Source organism: Salvia miltiorrhiza, chromosome 7 (assembly GCF_028751815.1).
Source record: "Salvia miltiorrhiza cultivar Shanhuang (shh) chromosome 7, IMPLAD_Smil_shh, whole genome shotgun sequence".
NCBI classification, from domain to species: Eukaryota; Viridiplantae; Streptophyta; class Magnoliopsida; order Lamiales; family Lamiaceae; genus Salvia; species Salvia miltiorrhiza.
The window spans coordinates 48146518-48172453 of NC_080393.1; the positions used below are offsets into that span (position 1 = coordinate 48146518).

The 25936-nt window shown below is 35.9% G+C and overlaps 2 protein-coding genes across 6 annotated transcripts; one reads left to right on the forward strand and one right to left on the reverse strand.

The window, feature by feature from the left end:
* The first annotated feature begins 6245 nt into the window (after window positions 1–6245).
* LOC130994578 (vesicle-associated protein 2-1) lies at window positions 6246–22264 on the forward strand. Of its 3 annotated transcripts, none has more exons than XM_057919621.1 (7): window positions 6247–6491; window positions 7027–7097; window positions 7189–7270; window positions 9144–9259; window positions 9746–9844; window positions 18644–18712; window positions 19582–19765. In XM_057919621.1, the coding sequence occupies exons 1-7, from the start codon at window positions 6434–6436 to the stop codon at window positions 19639–19641; spliced, it is 555 nt and encodes a 184-aa protein (XP_057775604.1). In that variant the 5' UTR covers window positions 6247–6433; the 3' UTR covers window positions 19642–19765. The 3 variants fall into 3 exon arrangements, with proteins under 3 accessions (XP_057775602.1, XP_057775604.1, XP_057775603.1); XM_057919620.1 differs by lacking the exon at window positions 19582–19765 and adding an exon at window positions 21596–22264 and having other exon boundaries at window positions 6248–6491; XM_057919619.1 differs by lacking the exon at window positions 19582–19765 and having other exon boundaries at window positions 6246–6491; window positions 18644–19377.
* A 1690-nt stretch (window positions 22265–23954) lies between these two features.
* LOC130994579 (oxysterol-binding protein-related protein 2A) lies at window positions 23955–25936 on the reverse strand (the record flags this gene model as incomplete). 3 transcript variants are annotated; one of them, XM_057919622.1, is given in 4 exon segments in its annotated part: window positions 23955–24241; window positions 24949–25137; window positions 25546–25659; window positions 25768–25936. In XM_057919622.1, coding segments are annotated over 3 exon segments (460 nt in total), but the record flags the coding sequence as incomplete, so codon positions are not given.

The window sequence follows — 25936 nt, forward strand, 5'->3', positions numbered from 1 at the left end:
CAGGTTCGATTCGTCTTCGTGATTGGGTTCGCTTTTTTAACCCATATAAAGAATCGTCCTCCTTGGCTCAAGTATGGGTGAGAGTATATTACCTGCCGGTGGAGTTCTGGCATCCGGAGGTTCTTTCGGGCATAGGTCGATGGTTGGGACAACCGTTGAAGATTGATGGTACGTCTATTGATGATGAAGTAGCTCACTTTGCTCGTATTTTAGTGGAAATTGATCTCTCTCAACCTCTCCCGGAATTCATGACGATTGATGGAGGCGAGTATTTTTTTAACATTGAATTCAGTTATGAATATATTCCTTTATATTGCACTAAATGTAAGATAACTGGTCACTCGCCGGACAAGTGTCGGCGAGGAAAAACAGGTAAAAATATTGAACCTGAGGCGAAAATCATTAGAGGCCCGGAATGGAAGGCTGTTGTGGAGGACAAGAGTAAGCAGCCTCTCGATGGAGAGGTGGCATCTGACTCGGAGTCGGAAGATGGAGCTAAGGAAACGAGTGTGACTTCGCACAAGGAGTTTACAGGGCCGGATCTTTTGGAAAATTTGTGTAACAAGAGCTCGGGCTCTAAGCATAATCAACTGGGGTCCCAGGATGGTAACAGATTCGCCATCCTCGAAAATTCCTCGATTCAAGAGGATTTGGAGACTAACAAGCAGGATGCCATTCTTAAGAACACAGCGGGAAACATCGACATGAACATTGCTTCGGATGAAAATAATAATAATCAAGGAATGAGATCTCAACAGCAAGAGAAGGGTCGGGAATTTGCTGCCACTAAACATATTTCTATGGAGCATAGCATCGAACAGATGGGAGATGCTACTGATAAGAGGGAATCACAGCAGCCTCTTTCGGTGGAACTTTTCACCAAACAGTTGGGGGGGCGTAAACTTAATTACGGCAGAAGGATCTATTTTGCAGGTTGATGGGGAACAAAGGATAGAACAGTTGGGGGACGTATCGAAGAAAATGTCAGCAGGCTCGCACCACGCTTCTCTTCAGGAGGAGCAAATGAACGAACCATGGGGGGACGTTACGAAGAATGTGGCAGCAGGCTTGACTCAGGTTTCTCTTCAAGAGGAGAGACAAGAGAGGGATCGCGACACCATGTCTCAGCAGAATGCGCAGAGCACTATTGCTCCTGTTTCGGCGGACCAAACAAGCAAGGAAAAAAAAATTCTCGCTTTAGAAAATGATATTAAAGTGGAAAGGTTAAAGCATGAGGCCTCAGGATCAAGCTTACCTAAACGTGGCAGAGGGCGTCCTCCAAAAAATGAAAAGAATCCGCGCAATCATAATAAAGCTCTTCTTCTTCAGCAAGAAAGTATCAAAAATCGTCTCCAGAAGGCAGCTGATGATGGACATCAACCACGTGAGTATATTGTTGATTATCAAGAGTCGGATAGTTTGCAGGCTATGGACAACGTAGCAAACAAACGGTGGGATAAGGAAGCGGAGCTGGGGTCTTCTCAGCCCAGAATTAATCAATAATTCTTATGAATTTTTTGGTTTGGAATGTCCGAGGCTTTTCGGACGATTCTAAATCTCTTCTTAAGGAGCATTGTCGTTCCTTTTTGCCTTCTCTTGTAGGCATTATTGAGCCTAAGAAAAGCCTTCAGAAAGTTCGCCAGAGCTATTGGAGATCGATTAATTTGGTCCCTCGTCATCAAAATTGTCGACAGCCTCGGAGACCGAACATCTGGTTGCTCACTAGTCCGGATGTTCAGACCACAATTCTGCTCTCCTCGGATCAAGTCATTATTGCTGATTGTGTTTGGCAAACATACTTCTTTAGAGTTGCTGTTGTGCATGGTGCGAATGACCACGTTTCTCGACGTGCCTTGTGGACAGACCTTCTTTCTTTTGTTGATGGGAACACGGTCTTTATTGGCGACTTCAACGCCGTTAAGGGAGCTCATGAGCGACGTAGTTTGGTGGCCCCTTTGAGAAGTTCTTGCAGCGAGTTTTGCGACTTCATCGCGGCTTCGGATATGATTGAATCTCCTTCTTCTGGCATTCGCTTTACGTGGTCTGGTCGGATTTTACTTCCTCGGCATGTGGAGTCTAGATTGGACAGGGCGTTTTTCTCCCTTGGTTTTGCGAATTTGTGGGCTTCGATTAACACCCATGCGCTCCCAAGGCTTACCTCTGATCACTCTCCCTTGATTTTCCAATGCAGCGATGAGATGGGAAAGGGGAGACGTTTCAAATTCTTGAATATGTGGACTTCTCACCCCAACTTTCTTGAGCGAGTGGCGTCTTCTTGGGATGCTGGGACTGACGTTCGTTGTCCTATTTTTAAAATCATGTTCAAGCTCCGTCGTCTCAGAAATGACCTCAGGGCGTGGAATAAAGATGTGTTTGGGCAGGTGGATATGCAGATTAATTCGGAGCAAGTCTCGTTGCTCGACGTGCAGAACAAGATTTCTGACCAGGGTTACACGGACATTCTTTTTGAGGAGGAGGTCAATCATCAAGCTCGGTTGTCTTCTTTGCTTGCCAGGAAGAACAGTCTTTTGCAACAAAAAAGTCGTGCGCACTGGCTTTCTGACGGAGACCGTAATACTTCTTTTTTCCATCGTGCTATTCGCTTTCGAAAGCAAAGTCACAGGATTGAGCACTTGAAGATTGGCGATGTAGTCTCGTATGATAGGGGGAATATTCAGCAGCATATTATTGATTTCTTTTCCTCTCTTTTTAAAGACGAAAGCCCCAGTAATGTGAATTGGGATATGCTGGAAGGTATTATTGATAAATTTGTGTCTGAGGATCAGAATGGGAAACTCACGCATATACCTGATGATGAGGAGATTATGGCTGCGGTTTTTAGCTTGGATGCGAATAGCTCGCCGGGTCCGGATGGGTTTTCTGGGAAGTTTTTTCAGAGTTGTTGGAGCATTATACGACTGGATATTCTTTCTGCGGTGCGTGCTTTCTTCCTTAATTCTTATCTGCCTGCAGGCTGCAATGCTAGCATCTTAATTTTGATCCCAAAAAAGGATGTGGTGGAGACGGTGGCTGATTTGCGACCTATCATTCTGTCAAATTTCTTCTTTAAAATTATTTCCAAAATCCTCGCTACCAGATTGGGGGAAGTGGCGGCAGTTGGGGTGTCGCCAAACCAATTTGGGTTTATTGGAGGTCGTTCGATTCATGACTGTATCATGCTTGGCTCTGAAGGTTTTAGCTGCATGAATCGCACGGGCAAACGCTCGAATATGGCGTGCAAAGTGGATATTCGCAAAGCCTTTGATACTATGCGCTGGGACTTTATTCTGAATGTGCTCAGGGTTAATGGTTTCCATGGAAAGTTCATTGAATGGATTTCCATTATCTTCAGTTCTGCCCGGATTTCCATTCTTTACAACGGGCAGTTGAGTGGCTACTTCGCTTGTTCCAGGGGAGTTAGGCAGGGTGATCCTCTCTCTCCTATTCTTTTTGGAATTGCTGAGGATGTTTTGAGTCACTTATTCCTCACTTGTGTGACTTCTCGTCACATTATTTCCATGGATTTTAGCAGAAAGGCATCTTTTCCTACTCATTTGCTTTATGCTGATGACATCTTGATTTTCTGTAAGGCGTCGATGAAAAACGCTCGCAAAATCAAAGAAATCTTGGATTTCTATGGTGATATTTCGGGACAAATCTGTAACCCTGCTAAGTCTAACGTTTTCTTCGGGAGGGGCGTTTCTTGCATTATGAAGAATCGTGTGATTAATGAGCTTGGCTTTGCGATGGGATCTTTGCCGGTTACCTACTTGGGAGTCCCGATCTTCTCTGGTCGCATGCGTGCTTCTTACTTGATTGGTATTTATGATAAGATTGTCAACAAGTTTTCAAGTTGGAAGGGGCTTCACTTATCTATGGCTGGCAGAATTTGCTTGGTTCGTTCTGTGATTCAAAGTTCGGTAACGCACTCTATGATGATATATAGATGGCCTAAATCCCTCATCTATAAACTGGATAGGAAGTGCCGCAACTTTATTTGGTCGGGACATGTGGACAAAAAGCCTTCGTGCCCGGTAAGCTGGTCTAGGGTTTGCGCTTCTCGGTCGGAAGGTGGCCTCGGGGTTAGGTCTTTCTCGGCTATGAATAGAAGCTTCTTGATGAAGATGGCCTGGAAGCTTGTGCAAGGCCGAGACTTCGCCCCTTCGGTCATGGCGACTCGCTACTTGTCGAATTTTGGCTATGCCAAGATGTTCTTGGCTTCTTCTCCATTTTGGACTGGCGTGAGGGAGCATGTGAACTCCTTGGTGATGGATTCTTATTCCTATATTGGCACTGGAGAGCACATTTATTTCTGGCATGACGATTGGCTGGGTTACAAGTTGGCGGACAAGCTTCATATTCCGCCTTTTATGAGAGACTTCCTGCAGCAAGCTGTGAGTGATTATTTCTATGATGGTGTTTGGCATTTCACTCCGGATTTTATTATTCAGTTTCCTGATCTTGTGGTGGATATTCTCTTGCTTCCAATTGGGGAAGAGAGTGACACTCGCTTCTGGAAACCTTCTGTTAGTGGGGAGGTTTCGGCCTCTCTTGCCTATGTTTCGCAGTCTCCGCATTTTCCAAAAGTTCTTTGGGGCACTTGGATCTGGGAGCGTTTTATTCCTGACAGAAGATCTCTTATCACCTGGAGGATTCTGCATTTGAAGATGCCGACTCTGGATGGTCTAATCAAAAGGGGCATGCACGGCCCCAACAGATGTGTGATGTGTGGGTTGGCTGAGGAGTCTATTGACCACTTGTTCTGGAGTTGCAGTGTTATCCGGCAGACTTGGGTGGTTTTCTTTGATTGGTTTGCCAAATCGCACATGCTGGACTGCTTGGATATTCATAGCATGTTAGCTGCTGCATGGAACACTGATTTCAGTCCATTGGTTCGGTCCTACTGGAAAGCTGGGGTGATTAATTTTATTTGGAAAATTTGGGATTGCCGCAATCAAGTGACTTTTAATGATGCTAGTTTCCACCCGAATATGATTCTTGGGCTCCTGAAAGTTGCGTTTAAGGAGATGGATTCCAATTTCCCTAAGTTTGGGCGTTCTAATAACTCTTGGCAAGATTATTTGGTGCTTAGGCAAATTGGGGTCGCTATGCGCGCTGTTTCGCCCCCTATGATGATTGAGGTTCACTGGTGGCCACCGGCGGGGCAGTGGATTAAAGTCAATACTGACGGTTCGGCACTTGGGAAACCTGGGAGCATTGCCGCGGGCGGTGTGTTCCGCGATAACTGGGGTGCGGTTCGCGGTTGTTATCACTATAAAGGGGGTTCAGGGTTCGCTTTTGAAGCGGAGCTTTTCGCGATCATGCATGCTGTTCGAATTGCGAATTCTCGTGGTTGGCATTGGCTTTGGATTGAAGCAGACTCGTCTTATGTTGTCCAGCTTCTTCAATCTCGTTCTCTGAATGTTCCCTGGCGTTTTCTACCGCTCTGGAAACAGACTTTAAATTGGCTTTCAACTTTTCGAATTCAGATCTCGCATATTTATAGAGAAGGAAATAGTGTGGCGGATATTATGGCTAATCATGCCCGGATCGAAGGGTGGTGGCCCTTTGCTATTGAGGATATTAAGATTGCGGTTTCTTTGGATATGGCGACTCATAGTCGCGTTCGTATGAAGAATTGATGACATGGGACAGGGGCGACCTTTCCGGCCTCTGTCTCGTTTGTCTTTTGATCTGTAGGGTTCTCAAAGAAGATCTCCAGCTTGCTGCTGTTCGATCTCGTGTGTAGTCTCTGCTGAGAGATTTGGCGACGGCATATAACTGGAAAAAATCTCTTCTCACTTGGTGTTTTTGGGGACATGGGTTTGGTTTACTCAGCGACGGCGTCTAACCGGCTGAGGTTCAACTATTTTTTCTGTTTCTTGGATGATGGCGACAGCGTCTCACCGGACATCATCTTTGTTGCTTTGCTTGTTCTTGTTTCGGTTGTGACTAGTTTGAGCCGGGATTGTTTTGAAACGATGGTTAGGCCGGAGTTTCAGAAACTTTCCTTTACGCTCTTCTGGTCGTGGTTTTTGTCTTTTGACGAGAACTCTTTTTCCTTTCCTGGTTTTTCCCACGGGGTTTTCCATGAAAAGGTTTTAATGAGGCTCGGCCCTAAGTCTGCTTTTTTGTGCTCTCTAGGGTTTCTTTGTTCTTTTTTCCTTTTCCCTTTTTATATAAAATCGCATTTTAAAAAAAAAACCGTAATAAAAGGACGGAGTATTAGAGTGATCCTCATTTTTCGTAAAGTTGTACAGTACGTCTCTCTCTTGGGATGCCTATATCCATCTTTCTCAAAATAGTTTTCATTTCTATTGAAGGTTCTCATCTTTCTCGAGTGTTTATCAAAAGTGAGAGACATATATATATTTACATAGGATTTTGATTTGATTCATAGCTAGGATTTGGAATTTCATTGTAGTCTGCTACCATGACAATTGCTGCTCGCCCATTGATTTGTGTACAACCAGAAGACCTCAAATTTCAATGTATTTTGCTTGCCATTGCATTTTAATTATGTTAGTGTATATGCAATATGATGAGGCTTTCGTTTATCTCTATATATTTCACCATGGTTAATATGAAGATCATACTTTTTCATCAGTTAAATAAACAAGTAAATTGGAGAATATATAGTATAAAATATGAATTATGTTCACTTCTTAGATCGTGAATGTTTAAGGTGGATATATCAATTTTCTGAATGAATTGTGGTTCAGGGTTTAAATCTCATAATTGATGAAAATTTTTATTTTTTATAATTCGTCATTTTTATAGCAAATTAATATACATACATAAATATATATGACGAATAAACGAAATATAATATATGTATGGTAAAAATTCTACTCCCTGTTCCTTTGAGTTGTTCTTATTGTAGTATTTGTATATTAGTATGTTAATTTTATGAATTTATTGACTCACTTAAAAAAGATCAAGGATGTTGTTTTCGTGATTTTGATTGGTATAGCTAGGATGAGTTTATTGATTTATTTACGAACGTCATTTATTTTTGTTAATTAGTTGAGCTGGATAAACAAAGTTATTGTGACCTTAAAGTTACAAACAACACAGAGCATCATGTTGCATTTAAGGTGAGTATCGTTGCTCAATTTGTGGGAACTACATATGTATTTGTATATCTTAATTAATATTAACATGATTTATTCAATTTCCATTTTTTAGGTAAAAACTACATCTCCAAAGAAGTATTTTGTGCGACCAAACACAGGTGTGATGCAGCCATGGGACTCTTGCCTTGTAAGAGGTGTTGTACCCTAATGTTCAATTAATTAGCAACTCAATTAGATCACTATAAGCTCCATGCTTACATATGATTCCTTATACACTAGTGTTATATCAAGTTATTAGATGATATATACACATGAAATATATTAATAAAATGAAATTAAAATTATAAATAAATGAGTTAATTGCATGTAAATAAACAAACAATAGCCAAATTTTAATTTTTAATTAAATAAAATCTTCGGTGAAAAAATACCTGAACTTAAATGATATTGGATTTTGACCCTAAATGAAGTTATGTTGGGCAACAACTTGATAGTTTGCAGTTTAATAGACAATCGAAAGGCATGGCTGAAAAGCTCTTTAATGGCAACTTTTTAATGGTCTTCATATCATTGAGTTTTGATCGTCTGAAATAATAGGAAAATGGTGTGAAATTGTTAGCTTAGCACTCTAATTTTTTTTTTCCTTATATTTATCATAATTTAGATTTCGGCCACACCTACCATTACATCACCGTCGAGAGCTTTTTAACTATAGTTTAAGATTGCGCCTATCGGAATTTGAAACAATGGAATTATTGATTAGTAAACTTTGAACTCTATGCTATATTCAAAAGAGAATATGCACTCATATAACCATATTGGGATTGGAACTCAATATTTAATTCTCCATATTAAAAATATAAATTTTGACAATTTTTTGTAATTTCAGACTGTATTGCCTCTAATTTGGATGGATCGGATCGGATTGAGCGTGTGGATTGGGCGCGGGTCCGGTGGTACTTTTAGCACTAATGTTATAATTTGTGCCAAAAGTACCAAATTACTTAGAACAAAAAAATACCAAGTAATTTGGTAATTTTGGCATTAATATTATATTGTCATTTGTGCCAAAAGCACCAAATTACTTAGAACAAAAAAATACCAAGTAATTTGGTAATTTTAGCACTAATATTGTCATTTGTGCCAAAAGTACCAAATTACTTAGTTTGTTTTTTTTTTTGTTTTTTTTGTTTTTTTTTTTCTGTTGATATTTTGGCACTAATATTCTCATTTGTTCTAAGTAATTTGGTACTTTTGCCACAAATTATAACATTACTGTCAAAAGTACCAAATTAATTAGTATTTTTTTGTACTGCTTTCTGTTGGTACTTTTGGCACAAATTATAACATTAGTGTCAAAAGTACCACCTAAACTCGCGCACCGAACCCGATTCGATCCACCCAAATTAAGGGCAATATAGTCTCAAATTATAAAAAATGGCCAAGATTTGTGTTTTTAATATGAGAATGCCAAATATTGAGTTCCATTGTTTAATATGGCTATCTCAAAAGTTGGCTCTTTTCAAAAACTAGAAAATTCGTGGATTTTTGACTAAAATTTTTAAGTTTGCTAACAATTCAAATTTGATCGTAATTTGTTTATTTACGTGCAATTAACTTAAATAAATTACTCTTAAGGATCTGTTTAGTTTGATGAAAAATAAGAGAAAAAAAATATATTTTTCATATTTTTTTCATCATTAATTTTAATATAATTTTTTTTTCGGACAAGGAATACTATTTTCTTGGGCAGCTCCATTTTCACTTATTTTCTGTCCAATGTTATATTAATATTATCTTAAGGTAGTGGTGTGAAAATATTTTCCAATATTTTCTCATCTCTTTCATCTCTAAAAAGCATATGATAAAAATGAAAAATAAAAAGATAATATTTTCTCATCTTTTCTTATTCATTATTTTCCAATAAAAATTTAAAAACCAATATAAACACATCCTAAAAAAATCAGCCATATATAGCATATTATTTTTCATTTAAGCTATTGCATGAGATATTTTGTTTTATTAATCTTCGAAGACTATTTTAAGATGCTAATCATTTGAGTTTAGTGACCCTTCACATTCAACGAGAATACCCTCCTAATATGCAATGCAAAGATAAATTTCTGGTGCAAAGCACTATTGTACCTCCAATTACAAACGTGGACGAGCTTCCTCAAGACACAGTAAGATCATTTGATATATTGATGAATTATTCTTAAATTACAATCCCAACTTTAATCTCATGGAAATTTTTTAGTTAGGATTTAAAAATATTACAAACTAAAACTTGTACTTATCTTCATTGTTAATTTAATTGTTTGAGTAATATTTTCCAACATTTTAAGAGATTTTTTTGTTGATTTTTCAGTATTTAAAAAGCACTTCAAATTGTTTGTGAATATACTATTTATGTTGATGCTATTTCTTGAAGATGCATTAGCTTAATTGACTGATTTTTTTTTTTACCTGAATTATTAAATTATTAAGTTAACAACGGATCATACAAGTACATGTTATATTTGTAATATATTTTTAAATTCAAACTAAAAAGTCATTATGAGATTAAAGTTTTTGGAATAATTTAGAAATTACCCTAAAATAATTACTATAGAAATTATATAATATACTAATAAGGAATAAGGTAGTTTAATGTGTCTATATGCACACAGTTCAACAAGGAAGTAGGAGACACATTGCAAGAGTGCAAGCTTAGAGTCATCTACGTCAGAGAGCAGGATGGCCTTGGTCGAAATTCTGGTGCCAATGGGGTGAGTTCCATAATCTAGCAATTATTTTGAGGGCATGGTATCTTTGATGGTATCTTTATTATAATTTTTTTTAAAAAAAACTAAAAAAATTATCCCATTTTAGTAATTTTCACTTTTTCTATCTTATATTTTATAAGATGGGAAGACATACGAAGATATTATTATATCAATACCCTATGAAAATAACAAGAATGAAAATGAGGAGAAATGGAGTGTCCAATTTTTTTTTCCATTCTACATGATGAAAATTATCCACCATAAAAAATATGCGAAAAGAGTAGGAAAAAGATGAAAATATATATTATTGCAAAGTTGGGCTTTGACAGCATCAACCAAGATCAATAAGGTTTGATTTTTTGGTTGTTAAAAAATAACACATGAGAATTGATTACTCAGTTCGTCTTATGAGACTACACCTAGAGGCGATACCAAGCTAAGGATTTTCACTATGATTTTCAAGATACAAAATACAATGAGGGAACACATATTTATAGGCAAAGAGTTTAACCTTAACCCTAAGCTCATTATGATTCTGCTTGGGCCTTAATATGATTAGCCCGACAGTCTCCATATTCCAACAATATCCCACTTAGAGACTGGACTCCCAAATAACCATATCTTCTTCTTCTCCTCCTCCATGTATCCGCCTAGCATCGCCAAGCCTCATCTTCAAGTTCCAAGGCCAATTGAAGCTATGTGTAGCTTCAACTTTTCTAAGGTTTCCACCTTAGTGAACACGTAGGTTGGATTCTAACTTCCAAGTATCTTCATTAGTTGCAAGGTCTTCTTCTCCAATAAGTGATGAATGTAGTGATACTTCAACTCAACATACTTCGTTCTCGAATGAAATGTTGGATTCTTTGCTATTTCCCAAGCTCATCCAAGAAATTCTGCAACCACACTATTTCCTTATTTGCTTCTATGACTACATACCCAGCCTCTGTTGTAGATAACACAACGATCTTCTACAACTGAGACCTCTTCCCAATGTTGCTTGCCTAGATCACTCATGAGCCAGCTCACTACTTCCACTGCATGCACAATATCCGGTCATGCACAATAGAATACATGATGCTACCAATTCCCAAATCATATGGAATCTTCTTCATTTGGGCACGTCCCTCTGATCACTATTTTTATAGCAACAATAACTGCAACTAAACAGTATAATTGTAGTACGAAAACAGCAAGCAGAGTATCGTATCCACAGAGACTGTAAAACGAAATTACTCTATCTACTTCCTAAACAGACTCTCACAGTATGCTGGTAAAACGAATTTGAAGGTGAATTACGAACTAAGATTAACTAAATAAAAACTAAAGAGCATGTAAACTATGATAATTAACTCAAATATAAGGAAAGCTCTGACCCTAGGGATGTACTTTCACTAATCAACTACATGCATTTAACCTATTGATTCAATTACCAATTTTAATCCAACCCTGATGAAAGATCACTATATTATTCACAAGCGTCTCTAACGACCACCTATGAACGTAGATTAATTAATCCCTTTTCGCATTCAAGACTCCAAGGAATAAATTAACTCCAAATAGCACACAAAGAATAGCTTCCTATAGATTCACCTGTCGCATTCAAGACTCAAGGCTAACACTATATCATGCATTCCTGAATCGGCTGAACAATTATCGCATTCAAGACTCAAACTGAACAGCTAGACATATAAATCATTGATCAGATAATTCACAAGAGAACAGGCACCAGGAATCATGAATCACAAGTTGGAAGGCAAATTGATATCAATAAATCAAAAACACATAATCAATCAGCTATGTACAAACCCTAGGTTCAGATTAAAAGAACTAGCCAGACATAGTAAAATCAAACATAAACATAATTAAATTGAACGCAATTGTAAAAACAAATTGTATAAAAACCGAATTAAAACGATTGTAGCGGCTTGAATCTTCAATCTTGATCCAAGCCTTGAAAACTGGAAAGCTAAAAATATTCTAAAGCTATAAAACTGAAATATGAATGTTGGGAACTGAAAAACTAAAGCTGGGAACCCTAGATAGGTCAAAAGAGGACCTATTTATAGTCTTAGGGTGAAAAACCAAGTTCTAAACCGAAAAGAACTTGAAAAATCGTAAAAACACGGAAAAAACAAAAACACGCCTAAAAACGGCGACCCGTTCGGCGGTCGCCGAACTGGTCGCCGAATTTGGCCTGAAAATAGCTGAAATTCGGCGATCGCCGAATTTTCTCCTCAAAGCCAATTTCGATCCAGGGATTTCGGCGACCTACTCGGCGATCGCCGAGTTGGTCGCCGATTTTGCTCATAAAATCGCCCAAATTCGGCGGTCGCCGTTTAGGTCGCCGAATTTTGACTACTGCGCGCGACGTTGTTGTTTCGGCTATAACTTTCTCGTCCGAACTCCGATTTGTGATCCGTTTGCACTCACGAACTCGTATCGAGACGATCTACAACTTCTGTTTCAGAACATTGTTCCAAATTCGAACTCAATAAATCTGAATATTCCTTCAAAGTTCGAGTAAGAATCATGTTTCACAAGATAAAGCAAATTAAGCACAAAACAATCATCCAACACTCAATTTCCTATAAAATTAACATCATATGAACATTAAAAACCATGGAAACATGAGTGTTATCACCCTCTTTGATACTTGATGACTCATTCTTTGGAAGTTTGAAGTGACTACCTAATGAGATATTCATAGACTTTGAATCATTCATATTAAATATTTCAATACCTTCTGAATGTAATTCGCCTATGAAAGATACCACTTTCCGATCGCATTCTCACGCTTCGATTCTCATACTCAAAATCTGTTTTCCCTCTCCAAGATCCTTCAAGGAGAATCGTTCAGACAATTAGTTTTTCAACTTATCCATCTTGCTTGCATTAGCTCCTCCAATCAACTTATCATCAACATATAACAGTAGGATAAGATTGCTTTTGTCGAACCTCTTGTAGTAGCAAGAATGGTCTGCGTGACATCTATCATAGCTATTCTCAACTATAAAAATATCAAACTTCTTGTACCACTCTTTCAGATCTTGTTCCAAACCATACAAGCTCTTCTTCAACTTGCAAACAAGCCATTCATTTTCTTTCACTAAGAAACTCCTTAGGTTGTGTCATGTATAATTCCTCCTTCAAATCACCATGAAGGAATGCCACCTTTATATCCATTTAATGTAACAACAGATTTTCTACAACAACCATACTCAATATGATACAAATAGCAGTCAGTTTCATAGCAGTAGTAAAGACATCATCAATATCATGCCATTGTTCAAATCCTTTGACAACCAACCGAGCCTTATATTGCTTACTACCATCAACTTCAATCTTGATTCGGTAGACCCAATTTCAGTGCATGGCCTTCTTGTCTTTTGGAAGCTCAACAAGTTTCCATGTATTCCTACAGCCCACAAAAATTTTACCACAATTTTCATTTTCGGTCCGTCCACAAAATTTGCCACTTCCACTTATAATAGTAAGGTCTACACAACTCCACTCACATTTACAGTGAGATCCTTTCTCCACTCATAATTCCACTAATATTTTATTAAAACTCGTGTCATCCATAATGTGGTAAAATTTTTGTGGACGAAGGTAGTACCATTTAGAAGAAGAGATGTTAACCCATCGTCCATAGAAACTCTCCACCTACGTCTATCACCAACATACTCTGCCACTAAATAACACTTAAGTTCACCACCATCAATAAGTAACAAATAATAGTTAGAGGAAAAGTACATGTTGGTCTCAGAAATAGATTATTTAGTAGTTGGGTTGTTGACCCTTCCTCAAGAACTTATTCTTCATTCTAATTCTCATGGCTCTCACTTGAGTTTGAGATGTCTAACTCGATCTCACGGGATTCGAAATTGCCAGAATTCGATGCCTTCAATATGTCCTTGTACATTACATGTTCATTGAGAACACATATCTACTATGAATAACCTTTTAGTTCTGCTCATCCCAACGCCTATAACTGAACTCATCAACTCCATAACCAATGAACATACACTTGACAGATTTAACATCCAACTTACTTGTATTAACATAATCAACATGAGCATAAGAAATACAACAAAAGATACGTTGGAATGATAGATTTACTTTTCCCATCCATTTTTCCTCAAGTATTCAATTCACCAATGGAACCGATGGACCTCTATTAATCATGAATGTAGTTTTCTTTACTGCATTTTTCCAAAACATCTTATGCAATACACTTTTCAGCCCTATACATCTTGCCCACTCATTTAATGTTTTGTTCATGCATTTTGCAACTCCATTCTAGTGGGGAGTTTCTCTCAGTGTCTTCTCTCATGTGAATCATATTCTCAGCACAATACTCTTTGATCTCACAAAGTTCACACTCTCATCCATTATTGAACCACAAACATTTCACTTGCAGCCGCGTCTTAATCTCTACATTAGTCACTTTCAAAATCATTTACAGTTGCATTTGCAAGTTTATTACCTTTCTGATCCTTTTTTCATTTCGGTGCTTCACATTGGCTCTTATAATGCCCATACTCATCACAATTCCAAAACTTGATCAAATTGGGGTCTTTTCCAGATTTGTTTTCCCTTGTAGACTTCACCCTTCCCCTCTTTTGCTTTCCCTTCGATCTACCCCTTTCTTTCGTGTTCAATGCTGACCCTGATGTAGATTTAGATTCTTTTATGCGAATCTCTTCACCAATCATCAGATCTCGCACTTCGTCAAAACGCAGCTTTGCCTTCGCCGCGCTAACTACCGTCACTATTCCAGCCCAACTCTCTAACATAGAAGATAGAATAATTAGGGCACGAACTTCGTCATCAACCTAGATTATTCCACCAAGTTTCACTACTTGGTGATAATGTTGAACGCGTTCAGATGTTCCTGCACCGGTGTGCGCTCTAGCATTTAGAGGTAGAACAACCGCCTAATTAGATGAACCTTGCTCGTTGTTGATAGTTTTTTATACTTCTCCTTGAGAATCATCAACATCTCCCTCATTAACTTGATTCTAGTCGTGTGAAAGACAATGTTCCTGGAAAACGATAAACATATCACACTTATCACTTTCCTGTCGAGTAACTCCTACTTCTCTGACTCCATTTTCTCCATTTTTGCTTTGAAGGGCTAGTGTAAGTCTTTACCATATAGGTAATCCTTGATTTGCATCTTCTAGAAACCAATATCAGATCCATCAAACTTCTCGATTGAAATCTTTCCATCGCCCATCGTGATTGCTCCCACCAAACCTGGAGGTCTTGATGCTAGTTGTTAGAAAATTACACACACGTAATTATTGGTAAAAAACACACACACATAATTACGAAAAATGAAAAGAACACCTAAGAATTAGTTACCCAGTTCGTCTCTACGAGACTACATCTACAGACGATACCAATGCAATGATATTTTACTATGACTATCAGGATAGAAAATACAATTGGAGAACACAAATTTATTGTCAAAGAGTTAAACCCTAACCCTTAGCCATTATGATTCTACTTAGGCCTAAATATGGTTTGCCTAATAGTCTTCATATTCCAACATTGGCTGCATCGATCACAAATGGATCATGTTCTGCTAAGAACAAGGCCACAACTTCATCTCTATCATTCTCTCATACGTTAAAATGATTGTCCCTTGAACTGTCCTTAACTTTATCTTTAAAAGAATTATCACCATGAAAGAGAATAAGATTTTTTGAAAACATTAGATGTGTCAATGTAGTTGGGAAACCAAAGATAATAGGCGTTTGAATTATTCTTTTCAACAGCCAAATGACCAGTCTTGTGAGACTTCATCTTATTATACTAATGTGCCGTGGAATGATCATGAGTTAAAATGGTCTGCACAAAATCACTAAGGGGGTGTTTGGCTACGCTTATCTTAAAGATCTTATAAGTTTACGAGATGTAATTTCTTAAGAGCTTATAAGTTGTGAAAGTGTATTCATAATTGAGCTTATAAGTTAGAGAGAGAAAATTGAAGAGACATGAACTTATTAAAATGGTATATGATGGAAATAACAAACCATAATTGAATAGTATATAAAAAAATATTGTTACATATAAGATTATGAAAAATAAGTTGGGATAGAAGAACTTATTTTTAAAGAGTTTATAAGTTCTTGGATCTTATTTTTACAACTTATTGACTGTTTATGAGCTCATGTTGTCAAACATTTTGAAGGAGCTTATAACTCCTAAATAACTTACAAGTAGTTTTAAAGAGCTTATCAGCTCAGCCAAACACCCTATGATGTTGAAATGGATGTCGCGACGAGCACTATCAACCATCTATTAATAACAAGTGTTAGCAGCCTCCAAATTTAAGGGGGTAGTGTCGTGAAGGCGCGCCAAATCAAATACGAGCTCAACAATGGCCGAGGTAGGGACAGGCGAGGGGTGAACCTGTACTCCGATTGAGGGTGAAGTTTTGAGAAAACTCTATTTGACTTAAAAAGATCCCAATATTTGTGGTTGTTGCCAACCAAAATCACCTTGGTCTGGCCATATATTTAAGGGTGATATGCGTTGCTAAAATGAAGCTCAATATTGACAAGATGCCACATACTCCCTCCGTCCATAAAAGAACTTCCTAGGACGGAGTGACACATATTGTAAGAAAAATGTTATTGAGTGTATTGAGGGTGGAGAAAAAATTGTAGAGTGTATTGAGAATGGTGAAAATGTGTTTTAATTAGTATTGAGAGTGGTGAAAATGTGAAATGTAAGGGTAAATGAGATATTTATAAGTGGTAGGGTATAATCCAAAAATAAGTAGAAAGTTATTTTATGAACGTCCCAAAAAGGAAACGTAGGAAGTTCTTTCATGGAAGGAGATAGTATATCCCTAGAAATGACTTAAGTAACAAGTATAACGATCAAACACAATTGAAACAGACATATATGAAGATGATAGATCTAAAAAAGAACAATGAAGCAACCTGACTAGCATTGGCACACTATTTACACAGTATGAAGTGAACCATTTTGGAAAAACGATCCACCACAAAAAGATAGAGTCATGGTCGTGTACTCGTGTTGAGTGAAAGGTAAATCTCAACCCAAAATCCATGCTCAGAGCAGCCCATGCAATATATGAAACATGCACGGGACGATAAAAACTAGTTTTCTTCGAAATGAGTAAAGTCGATACAACATAACAACTCAAACTCTATCGAATGAGGCCTTTGTGGAGAAGTTCCTCAACCTGGAGTATGAGATCATTCCTCAACCTGGAGTATGAGATCAGCATGTTTAGAAGAACTTATATGATAGTGAGATATGTTAGGCAGTGAAACTCCTAGGATAAGGTCAATCTGGTATTGGATATCACGTAAATGATAAAGGTTGACGTGTGAATAAGTAGAAAATATGTACATAAACACCATCAAAAGATTAGATACATGAGGCAACAAACTCGATGAAGCAAATATCACTAGTAATGGTGAGGTGTCTGGACTAAAGGGTGGTTGGGTTAGGCTCACGATGAAATTGGGTTTGATTAAAATAGCACCACACGACTCTTGAAAAATGAAGACATGATAGGTAGTAGTGGTGAGGTGGCTGGACTAGAGGGTGGTACCAATGGCAATAGTACCAATTTTACACTCTCATGGACAAAAGAATTATTGTGCTGACAGTCACCATATATAACAGTCTGATCAAATTGTCAGGGACGACCTAATAATAAATGACATGCGTCCATTGGCACAATATCATACTAAAGTGTGTGTGGATTTATTGCCAATAAAAAACATCACCAGAGCATGGTGATTCATAGAAACGATATTACCATTTTGAAGCCACACAAGAGAGTACAATTCGGGATGAGGTTCAATGGTTATGGCAAGACGTTCAACGACGTCCGAGGTTATACTATTTTCATAAGTTCATCCTATATGAATAATGAAGAGACACACTTTTGTCACTAATAGTGCATGCTAAGTGAAAGATTAAATTCGTGATAAACCTAATTATCAATAGCCCAAGGTGTTAGACAAGTGCAAAGCACAAAGGCAGTGCTAACATTGAGTAGTCGATGCTATTTGAGTATATCCATCAATGGCTTGTCATCATACAATGACGGATCATACGATGGCGACATTGTGGGATCGATCATGGTGAGCATGCATAAGGCCAATGATATCTTGAGTTTGCGCTCTTAATTTCTCAAATTGTTATAGTAAAAATGAAGAATCATTATTGATTGATTGTCTTTGAAAATTTTTTCACTCCATTCATATTTTATTCCACCATACCAATCACTTCTTTAGTGTTCATCACTTGAAACCCAAAAGAAAATTTGCCTCACCCCTGCATATTTAGATCTTGCGTATCGTATGGAATAAAATTTATGCATAGTTGGGCCTGAGTGCACAATTTTCACAAAATTTTGATTTGCACATATATTAAAAAATTATATTCACAAAAATACAATTTTTTAATTGTTTTGATTTTTCATATGATTGTTAATGGACCCCACATTAATGTGGACGCTGGAAATATATGCATTACTTAAACGATCAATGTACTAAATAACGTAGTAGGATGTCTACACCACATCAGCTAGTTGTGATGACTTTAATTTGTCTCATCACTTAGCAACGATAATATTAATTCGCTAAAAAATGACAAACGCGTGAAAAATCAGAATAATTACAAAATTTATATTATTTAAAAATAGGATTCTTAATTAATATGTAAAATCAAAAATAAATGAAAGTCCATGTATTTAGGCCCAATTATTCGTAAAACTTATTGCAATCAAAATATGTTATTTGCATGCAGGTATTGCAGCGTCTAAGGGATGAAAGAGATGCCGCTGTGAGCCAATCACAAAAACTGCAACAAGACTTGGTTAGTACTCTGCCTAAACAAAATTCAACATTTTTATTTTTTAAAGGGAGGCTTGGATATTTTTATTTATTATACTACTTCCTCCGTCCCATTCTAATAGCCTCGTTTTCCTTTTTGAGATGTCCCAGTAGAATAGGCTCGTTTTCCATTTTGAGTAAAAAAATGTATTTAATTGGTGTGGACCACACCACTTTCTTCCTAAAAAGTATGTTTCTTAATTTTTGTGCTCAAAAGAAGTGAGCCTATTAGAGTGGAACGAAGGGAGTATTTCGTCAGATATAGAAGAATCATATGAGCTAACTTATGATTGCCATTATGGAATAATAACTGAGATGAGATTATTTCTGTCAAAATCAACTTTCAGTCTCTTGTATCAATTAGGGGTTTTTTTTGTATAAGTAACTAGGTCGGGTGTATGATATATTTGTGATATCCAAGTAATTTGTTTACTACAAAATATATGATTTTTTATAAATTAAAAATTTGAAAATATTATATCGATTTGTGTATTTTTGTATACCTGAAGTGGTATATGTAATACAAATCATAATTATTACATGTATTAATTTTATATAATCTTGATATATCATGCCAAATAGTAATAATTATATATTAATAATAGGGTTAATTGCTTCTAAATTCATAAATATTGATCAAATTCTATTTCCTCCAACAATATTTAAATTGCGATTTAAAACCATGAACTATCAATTTTTCCAAAATTTTTCATGAGTCCGACAAAAATAGGACACACGTAGCATTGGATTTTGCCGACGTGGACTCGCCAGAAATAACTAAAACGATGTAGTAGTATTTTAATAGAAATGGCGTCGTTTATTGTGTGTCTTTTCTCCAAACTCTCGAGTCAGGCGGACGGTGGCAGAAAGGCGGTGAAATTTAAGGTTCATCTCCCCAGACCCTCGAGTTAGGCGGACAGCGGCGAGAAAGCGCCGGATTTTAGGGTTCATATCCTCAGACCCTCAAGTCATGCGGATGGCGGTGGTAAGGTGACGACCTTACCTCTGCTCTCTTGCCAAGAGGGAGATGAAGGTCGGCGACCAGGGACGGAGCTAGGGGGCTAGAGCCCCCTCCCAAATTTTGAGTTTTAAATATATATATATATATATATATATATATATATATAGGGTGCAGTTATAGTGAGAACCACAATTATCGTGAGAACATAAGAACCAATAAAATTACTGCATCTGCTATACAAATTAATGCATCCGCTATTAAATTTAATGCATCCGAAAAAAATAATTTTTTTGCTCCCTTCAGGATTCGAACCCAGCACCTGCATCCATCCACCAAGATGATGCATCCACCGTAGATCTTGATGATCGAATGGCTTAAAATGGTTCTCCGTTCTTATTTTATTAGTGGTTCTTATTTGAACCTCTCCCTATATATATATATATATATATATATATATATATATAAATATATATATATATATATATATAGATATATGTTTATACCTATTATAAAATAATTTTGTTTTATAAAAGAGTATTTGGTTATTATATTTCTCTCATGTATATTTAATTTAAGGATAATTTTGTTATTTAAAACTATATAATCTATGAAATATTGTTTGTTATTATTACTATTATACTTGTCTTTTAATAAAAAATGCCTAATATGTATGAAATGCTAAAAAAAATTATAATGTATTGAAACTAATTTGTAATATATAGAAAATATATAATCTATGAACATGTTGTTTGTTATTATTATTATTATGCTTGCCTTTTAATAAAAAATATCTTAAATATACGGAACGTCCAAAAAAAGTTTTGTGATATATTGAAACTATATAATCTATGAAAATATTGTTCGTTATTATTAGTATTATGCTCGTATTTTAATAAAAAAAATACCTTAAATATACAGAATGCAAAAAAAAAAAAATCTCGGGGCTACCGCCCCCGAACCCCCGTTCAAGTTCAGCCCCCCCCCCCCGAATTTAATTCATGGCTCCATCCCTGTCGTCGACAACCTGAAGGCTTTGCTTGTCACCGGAGTTCAAAGAGGAGAGGGTCGACGACAACCTCACTATAGTCGACCGGACACAAGAGAAAGAGCAGAGGGGTGACAAATTGGGGATCTAAGGTTGGGATAAAAGGAGTTGGCTTTGTTGTTTGAAATAGGAGCGTCAGCGGTCGTCAGTGTGTGCATGTTATGTGTTATACAGTGAGAAATAGAGAAAAGGCGAGGAGTGTTGGCAACGACGCTCTTCGCCGGAAAGGTAGGGGCAGTGCCGTCTGAGTCTGAAATGACAACGTCTTGTCTTACATGGCAGCAAGTGATTTATGCCACTTAGAAAAATTTCAATGCCTATTTTTGCCTAAAATACGTCTCATGGGAAATTTCGAAAAAATTGATAGTTTTTTGTTTTAAATCGCAAGTTCAAAGATTGTGGGAAAAACGAATTTTAATTGACAGTTAGGACAATCATGAGATCCCCTATTTCAATTTGGATGCTCTACTTTGTGTTTCATTTTTATTTTTTAATTTTAATATATTTTATTTTAGTATACTTTTAAAATAACTAATTGGGATTTACTAATTTAATTAGGGTATATAAATATTTTTCTACTTTTATTTGATAATTACTTATTAGGGTTAATTAATCCAAATTAGAATAAATTATAGTAGTAACTTATAGTGATACATATCAATTAAATTTTATTATATAATATTCATTTATAAAATATTGAAATTAATAGTTAGACACAATAAACCTACTTGTGAGTTGCCAATCCATTCACAATATTCCCCATGTTTTAGTGAAAATAAAGGAAATGGAGCATAAATTATGAGCTAAGCTTTCTACTTAAATAATTAATTAATTAGTCGTTTCATATATTTTACATGTAGGAAATATATAAAAGGAGGAGGAGTCGTAAAAATAATTATGGGCTCTCCGTCAAATTTACACTTCTTGTGGGCCTTATCGGTATGGCAATGGGCTTCCTTCTCAACTTCTTATCATCCGAACCTTCACAATAACTTGATTTCCTAATTTTTTTTAAATCATTTTATAATTTTATTTTACACACCTGCATTATATGTAATCTTTGTATAATTTATTTTTTCCTCTTCCCGTCTTACATCGGTTTTTTTTTTTCTTGAAATAGTTTGATTGTAGAAAATACAACTACAGTTTAATGACTAGTTTATTTTAACAAAAATATCCCGAACTATATATAATTACAACTGAATCTTCTAACAAAAATATCTGAATGACCACAAAACCAACATTAATATCCCCAAATATGATTTGTGGTCATGAAAAGATACCAAAACTCATAAGAATTTACTATTTTCTTAAAGAAAAATAGGCAATGAAATAATGTTATTTTGATGCTAGATCATTTTTATTATATTTGTTAAATCAACGTAAACGTCTCCGAGCCACATTCATTTTAGTAATTTTGATAGTTAGAGTTTGGAATGTTTCCACTAAAAGTTCAATAATTCGTGTATTTAATCGTGAGTGTATAGTTAGGAACAATTTTATTAAAAGGTCAATAGGTAGATAGTTTCTTGTATGGATAATGCTTGCAAGAAAATTATGTTCAAAAAATAATTTTGTGATTCTTTTGATATGCTCTATGTGTTGCAATGTTCTTTATGAGGATTTGATTTGTGAACTAGTTCGTCCTTATCAATTTATTTTGATTTATTTTTTTAGTTACCATTGTTGTTTTTGAGTTATTCGTTATTAATTTATATGGATTCAACACACAACACAACACACACACACAGATACATACTTTCTTCGTTCATCAAATAACTTTCTAAGAAGGAAGGACATTGATTTTAAAACAAAATTATTAAGTGTATTGAAAAAGTAAAAAAGTGTTATAATTAGTATTGAAAATTGTAAAAATAAATTATAATTAGTATTAAAAGTGATGAAAATGTGAAAAGTAAGAATAAATGAGATACTATTAATGGTGGTATGGTATCCCAAAATGAGTATGAAATTATTTGGGGAACGACCCAAAGAGAAAAGATAAAAAATTATTTGGGAACGAAGGGAGTATATAGGTGAATTATATAGATCCTTTAACTTTAAGTAGTATATTACGTAATATAAATCATAATTTGGATCACACATTATATTCATGTGCACACACTAGAAACGTGACACATGTCAAAGCCTCGCACTAAAAAATTAGAAGATGTATTATTGTTCCTTAAATATTTGACGTCGAAATTTTCTTTACTTTTTAAAAATTTAACACATTTTTAAGATATATAGTGTGAAACATAAATATGCATGACGTAAAATATAATATACCTAATATTACACACAAAAGTGCATGGTTAATTTTTTTTAAAAAAATATAACTAATTTGGAACTTATCTTTTTTAATTTAACAAGATTTCATCATTGTAATGGACAAAATTAGTATAGCTCGTTAAATTCTCACTAGAAGCAAAAATTAAATTTATTTCTTATAAACATTGTTAACTATAATTAAATCTCATGCAATTGTTCCTCATATTAACATTACATATTCCACCTATTCCCCAAAATTATGCAGTCATTTTCTTTTTGATATATCCTCAAATATACACACTTCTATTTTTAAACACAATTCCACACATAATTAAATAATTTTGCCTTTATAACTTACACTTATTTACCCATAATTAAATTAACAATATCCTCAACATGGATCCTTTCTCCAATTCCTCCACTATAAGTGCATTTAATATCTTTTTGTTAAAAACAATGGCAAAAAATATCATCCATACATTTAGGGGGCAACGGGAGTAACTTTTATAATATCAATACATTACAATGTAGTCCATAGGTTATTACTTTCAGCTAACTTTAACTCACTAAACCTTTTTTTTTTTTTTTGATAAATTAACAGTATTAAATAAAAAAATTTAAAGACAATGCCACAAGAAACTCGAACCCAAGACCTTTAGTCTCAAACATTAACTCCTTACCGCTTGACCAACACACACACAACTAACTAAACCTTCTAAATTCTAATTAAATTACAAATATGCAATCATCTTATTTGTGTTGTGGTTTGTGGACATGAATCCTATAACATTTGCGCAAATTCAATTAGTATCGTGTATAAATGTTTAGTTTGAGAAGAATGAGCAAGACTTACATGTCAAAGTCAAAGTCAACCTGACAGAATAAATAAATGTTTATGTAGCAGAAGAAAGGGTGTGGAGCAGTAGAATGATTTATGAATTAATGATAGGCCAAGAAATTATTGTGCTTATATATATATATATATATATCCGAATGTTAAGTTTATTTAGAGTAAAAATGGAGTAACAAATAGCTGCCTATAACTAAACGCGAGCTGATTGGTGGGAGTAAAATGGTAGATACGCAGAATGTCACATTATAAGATAGCTAGTGTGCCTTTGCTTTTACCATAATTAGCTTACTTGGAAAAAGATTTGATCCAAAACGAAGTTTCCAAAGAAATTACGCAGCATTTGATGATCCATGAGCATGATCAACTCTCACAAGCTTTTTCTCTGTCCAATATTCAGCAGGAAATAAAGATAAATCAGGATACACAAGGTTGTGTGTGTATTACATAGTTCCATGGAGACGACGACCTCGTCGTCATAACACCAGTCACGTTTACTTTACGTGATAGAACATATGACTGGGTAACTCAAGGATTGGATAATCAAACAAGTTGAATTAATCCAACAAGACAAATGCTTGATTCACAAATATTATTCTTAGACTATTAATTGCCCAAACTCTGACCCCATTGTGACCTTTTAGCTCGAACTAAAAAATATGACAAATATAACTTCTACTTATCTCCGTTGTTCACTTAATAGCCGAGTAATAATTTTCGGCCAACTTAAGCTAATGTGTCTTCAAGAAACAGGCATCAAAACCAATTATAGGCCTACAAACAACCTGTAATGCTTTTTTAAATGCCGAAACACCAACAAAAACTCAAAGTTGCATGAAAGTTGTGACTCGGATTAAGCTAACAACATAAATAAGTACAAATTATATTTGTAATATTTTTAAGTTCAGGCTAAGAAGTCACCATGGGAAGTTTAGACTATAAATTAAGAATAACCCTTGTTTTATCTATCTAATCTATCCTATCAATTTGGTAAATGATATGAGAAAGTACTTTTCTTATCTACTATGTGACATTCTCTAATGCCAAAAACGCACAAAAATGCACGTAAGGAAACAAAGGTAAGTAATATACTTGTTTTTGAGGTTAAGAAGGCTCGAAGGAATCAACGAGTTCTTTGGTTATCTCTCCGAAAACGTCTGGGCATCCAGTCCACGTCCCTTGTTCTCGGGCTTCCCAGTATCCACCAATGTAGCGGAAAGGTCCTTCTCCGTCTCTTTGGAACCATCTCGGTTTCCAACCGTGTTCTTGCAATTTCCTCGACTGTCGCCAGTAGAAGAAGGACCATCTAGTTAGTGATAAATGTAGCAAAACATTTCTCATAAATAGTCAATTAATTAACAAGAGCAAAGAGCTTCCACACATAGAAGACTTGGAATATTAAGCGACTAGACCTATATTGGTTGGCAACAGAATATCATCTCATCTGCACAAGCTAAACCTAGCCTTTTCTCATATCAGATCGGTGCAGCTATGTTTCGCTGGGATAAGAACAATCAACAATGACAAATGCTTCTTATAATATGAATCTGCTACCCGTATACCAACCACTGAACCAGAGCATACATATACTGTAATCGTTTCTCTTGATCCCCTATCCTGGCCTTTCCCACATACCCGTCCTCTTGACCCACAAAACTGATAAAATCATATATAAAAAAGGTCATATACCATTCTTTGTCGTGTTTCCAAACGAAGCTTTTCCACATTTGCCTTGTCAAATTCCCCATTTTCCAGATGCCGTTGGTCTGGTCTCAGTCTCGAATCTGTAGGAGGGAGCTTCTCCTTCATCCGTCATCAAATACTTGGAATCAGATAGAGCTATATAAGACAATTAGTGTGCATAAGCGTAAAGAAGAATGAAAAAGAAGCTATCCAATACATCATCTATACCTTCAGTCCTGGTGTCAATTCGTTCAGTGTAATAGCGAAAGAAGTTAGGTTATAGCGGGTAAGGTTCGAGGGAGGCTTATTTCTTTTCCACAATAAAGATGCCTCAGACTCAGACCTATCTTTTGCATTGTCAGTTCCTTCACCATTTACAAAATACATGCTATCATCC

Excerpts from the sequence above, each read along its gene's own strand:
- LOC130994578 (XM_057919619.1), top strand. The coding sequence starts at position 6,434 with ATGACAATTGCTGCTCGCCCATTGATTTGTGTACAACCAGAAGACCTC. Across the intron at positions 6,492-7,026 it reads AGAAGACCTCAAATTTCAAT|TTGAGCTGGATAAACAAAGT; the intron begins GTATTTTGCTTG and ends TTTGTTAATTAG. Across the intron at positions 9,260-9,745 it reads ACGAGCTTCCTCAAGACACA|TTCAACAAGGAAGTAGGAGA; the intron begins GTAAGATCATTT and ends ATATGCACACAG.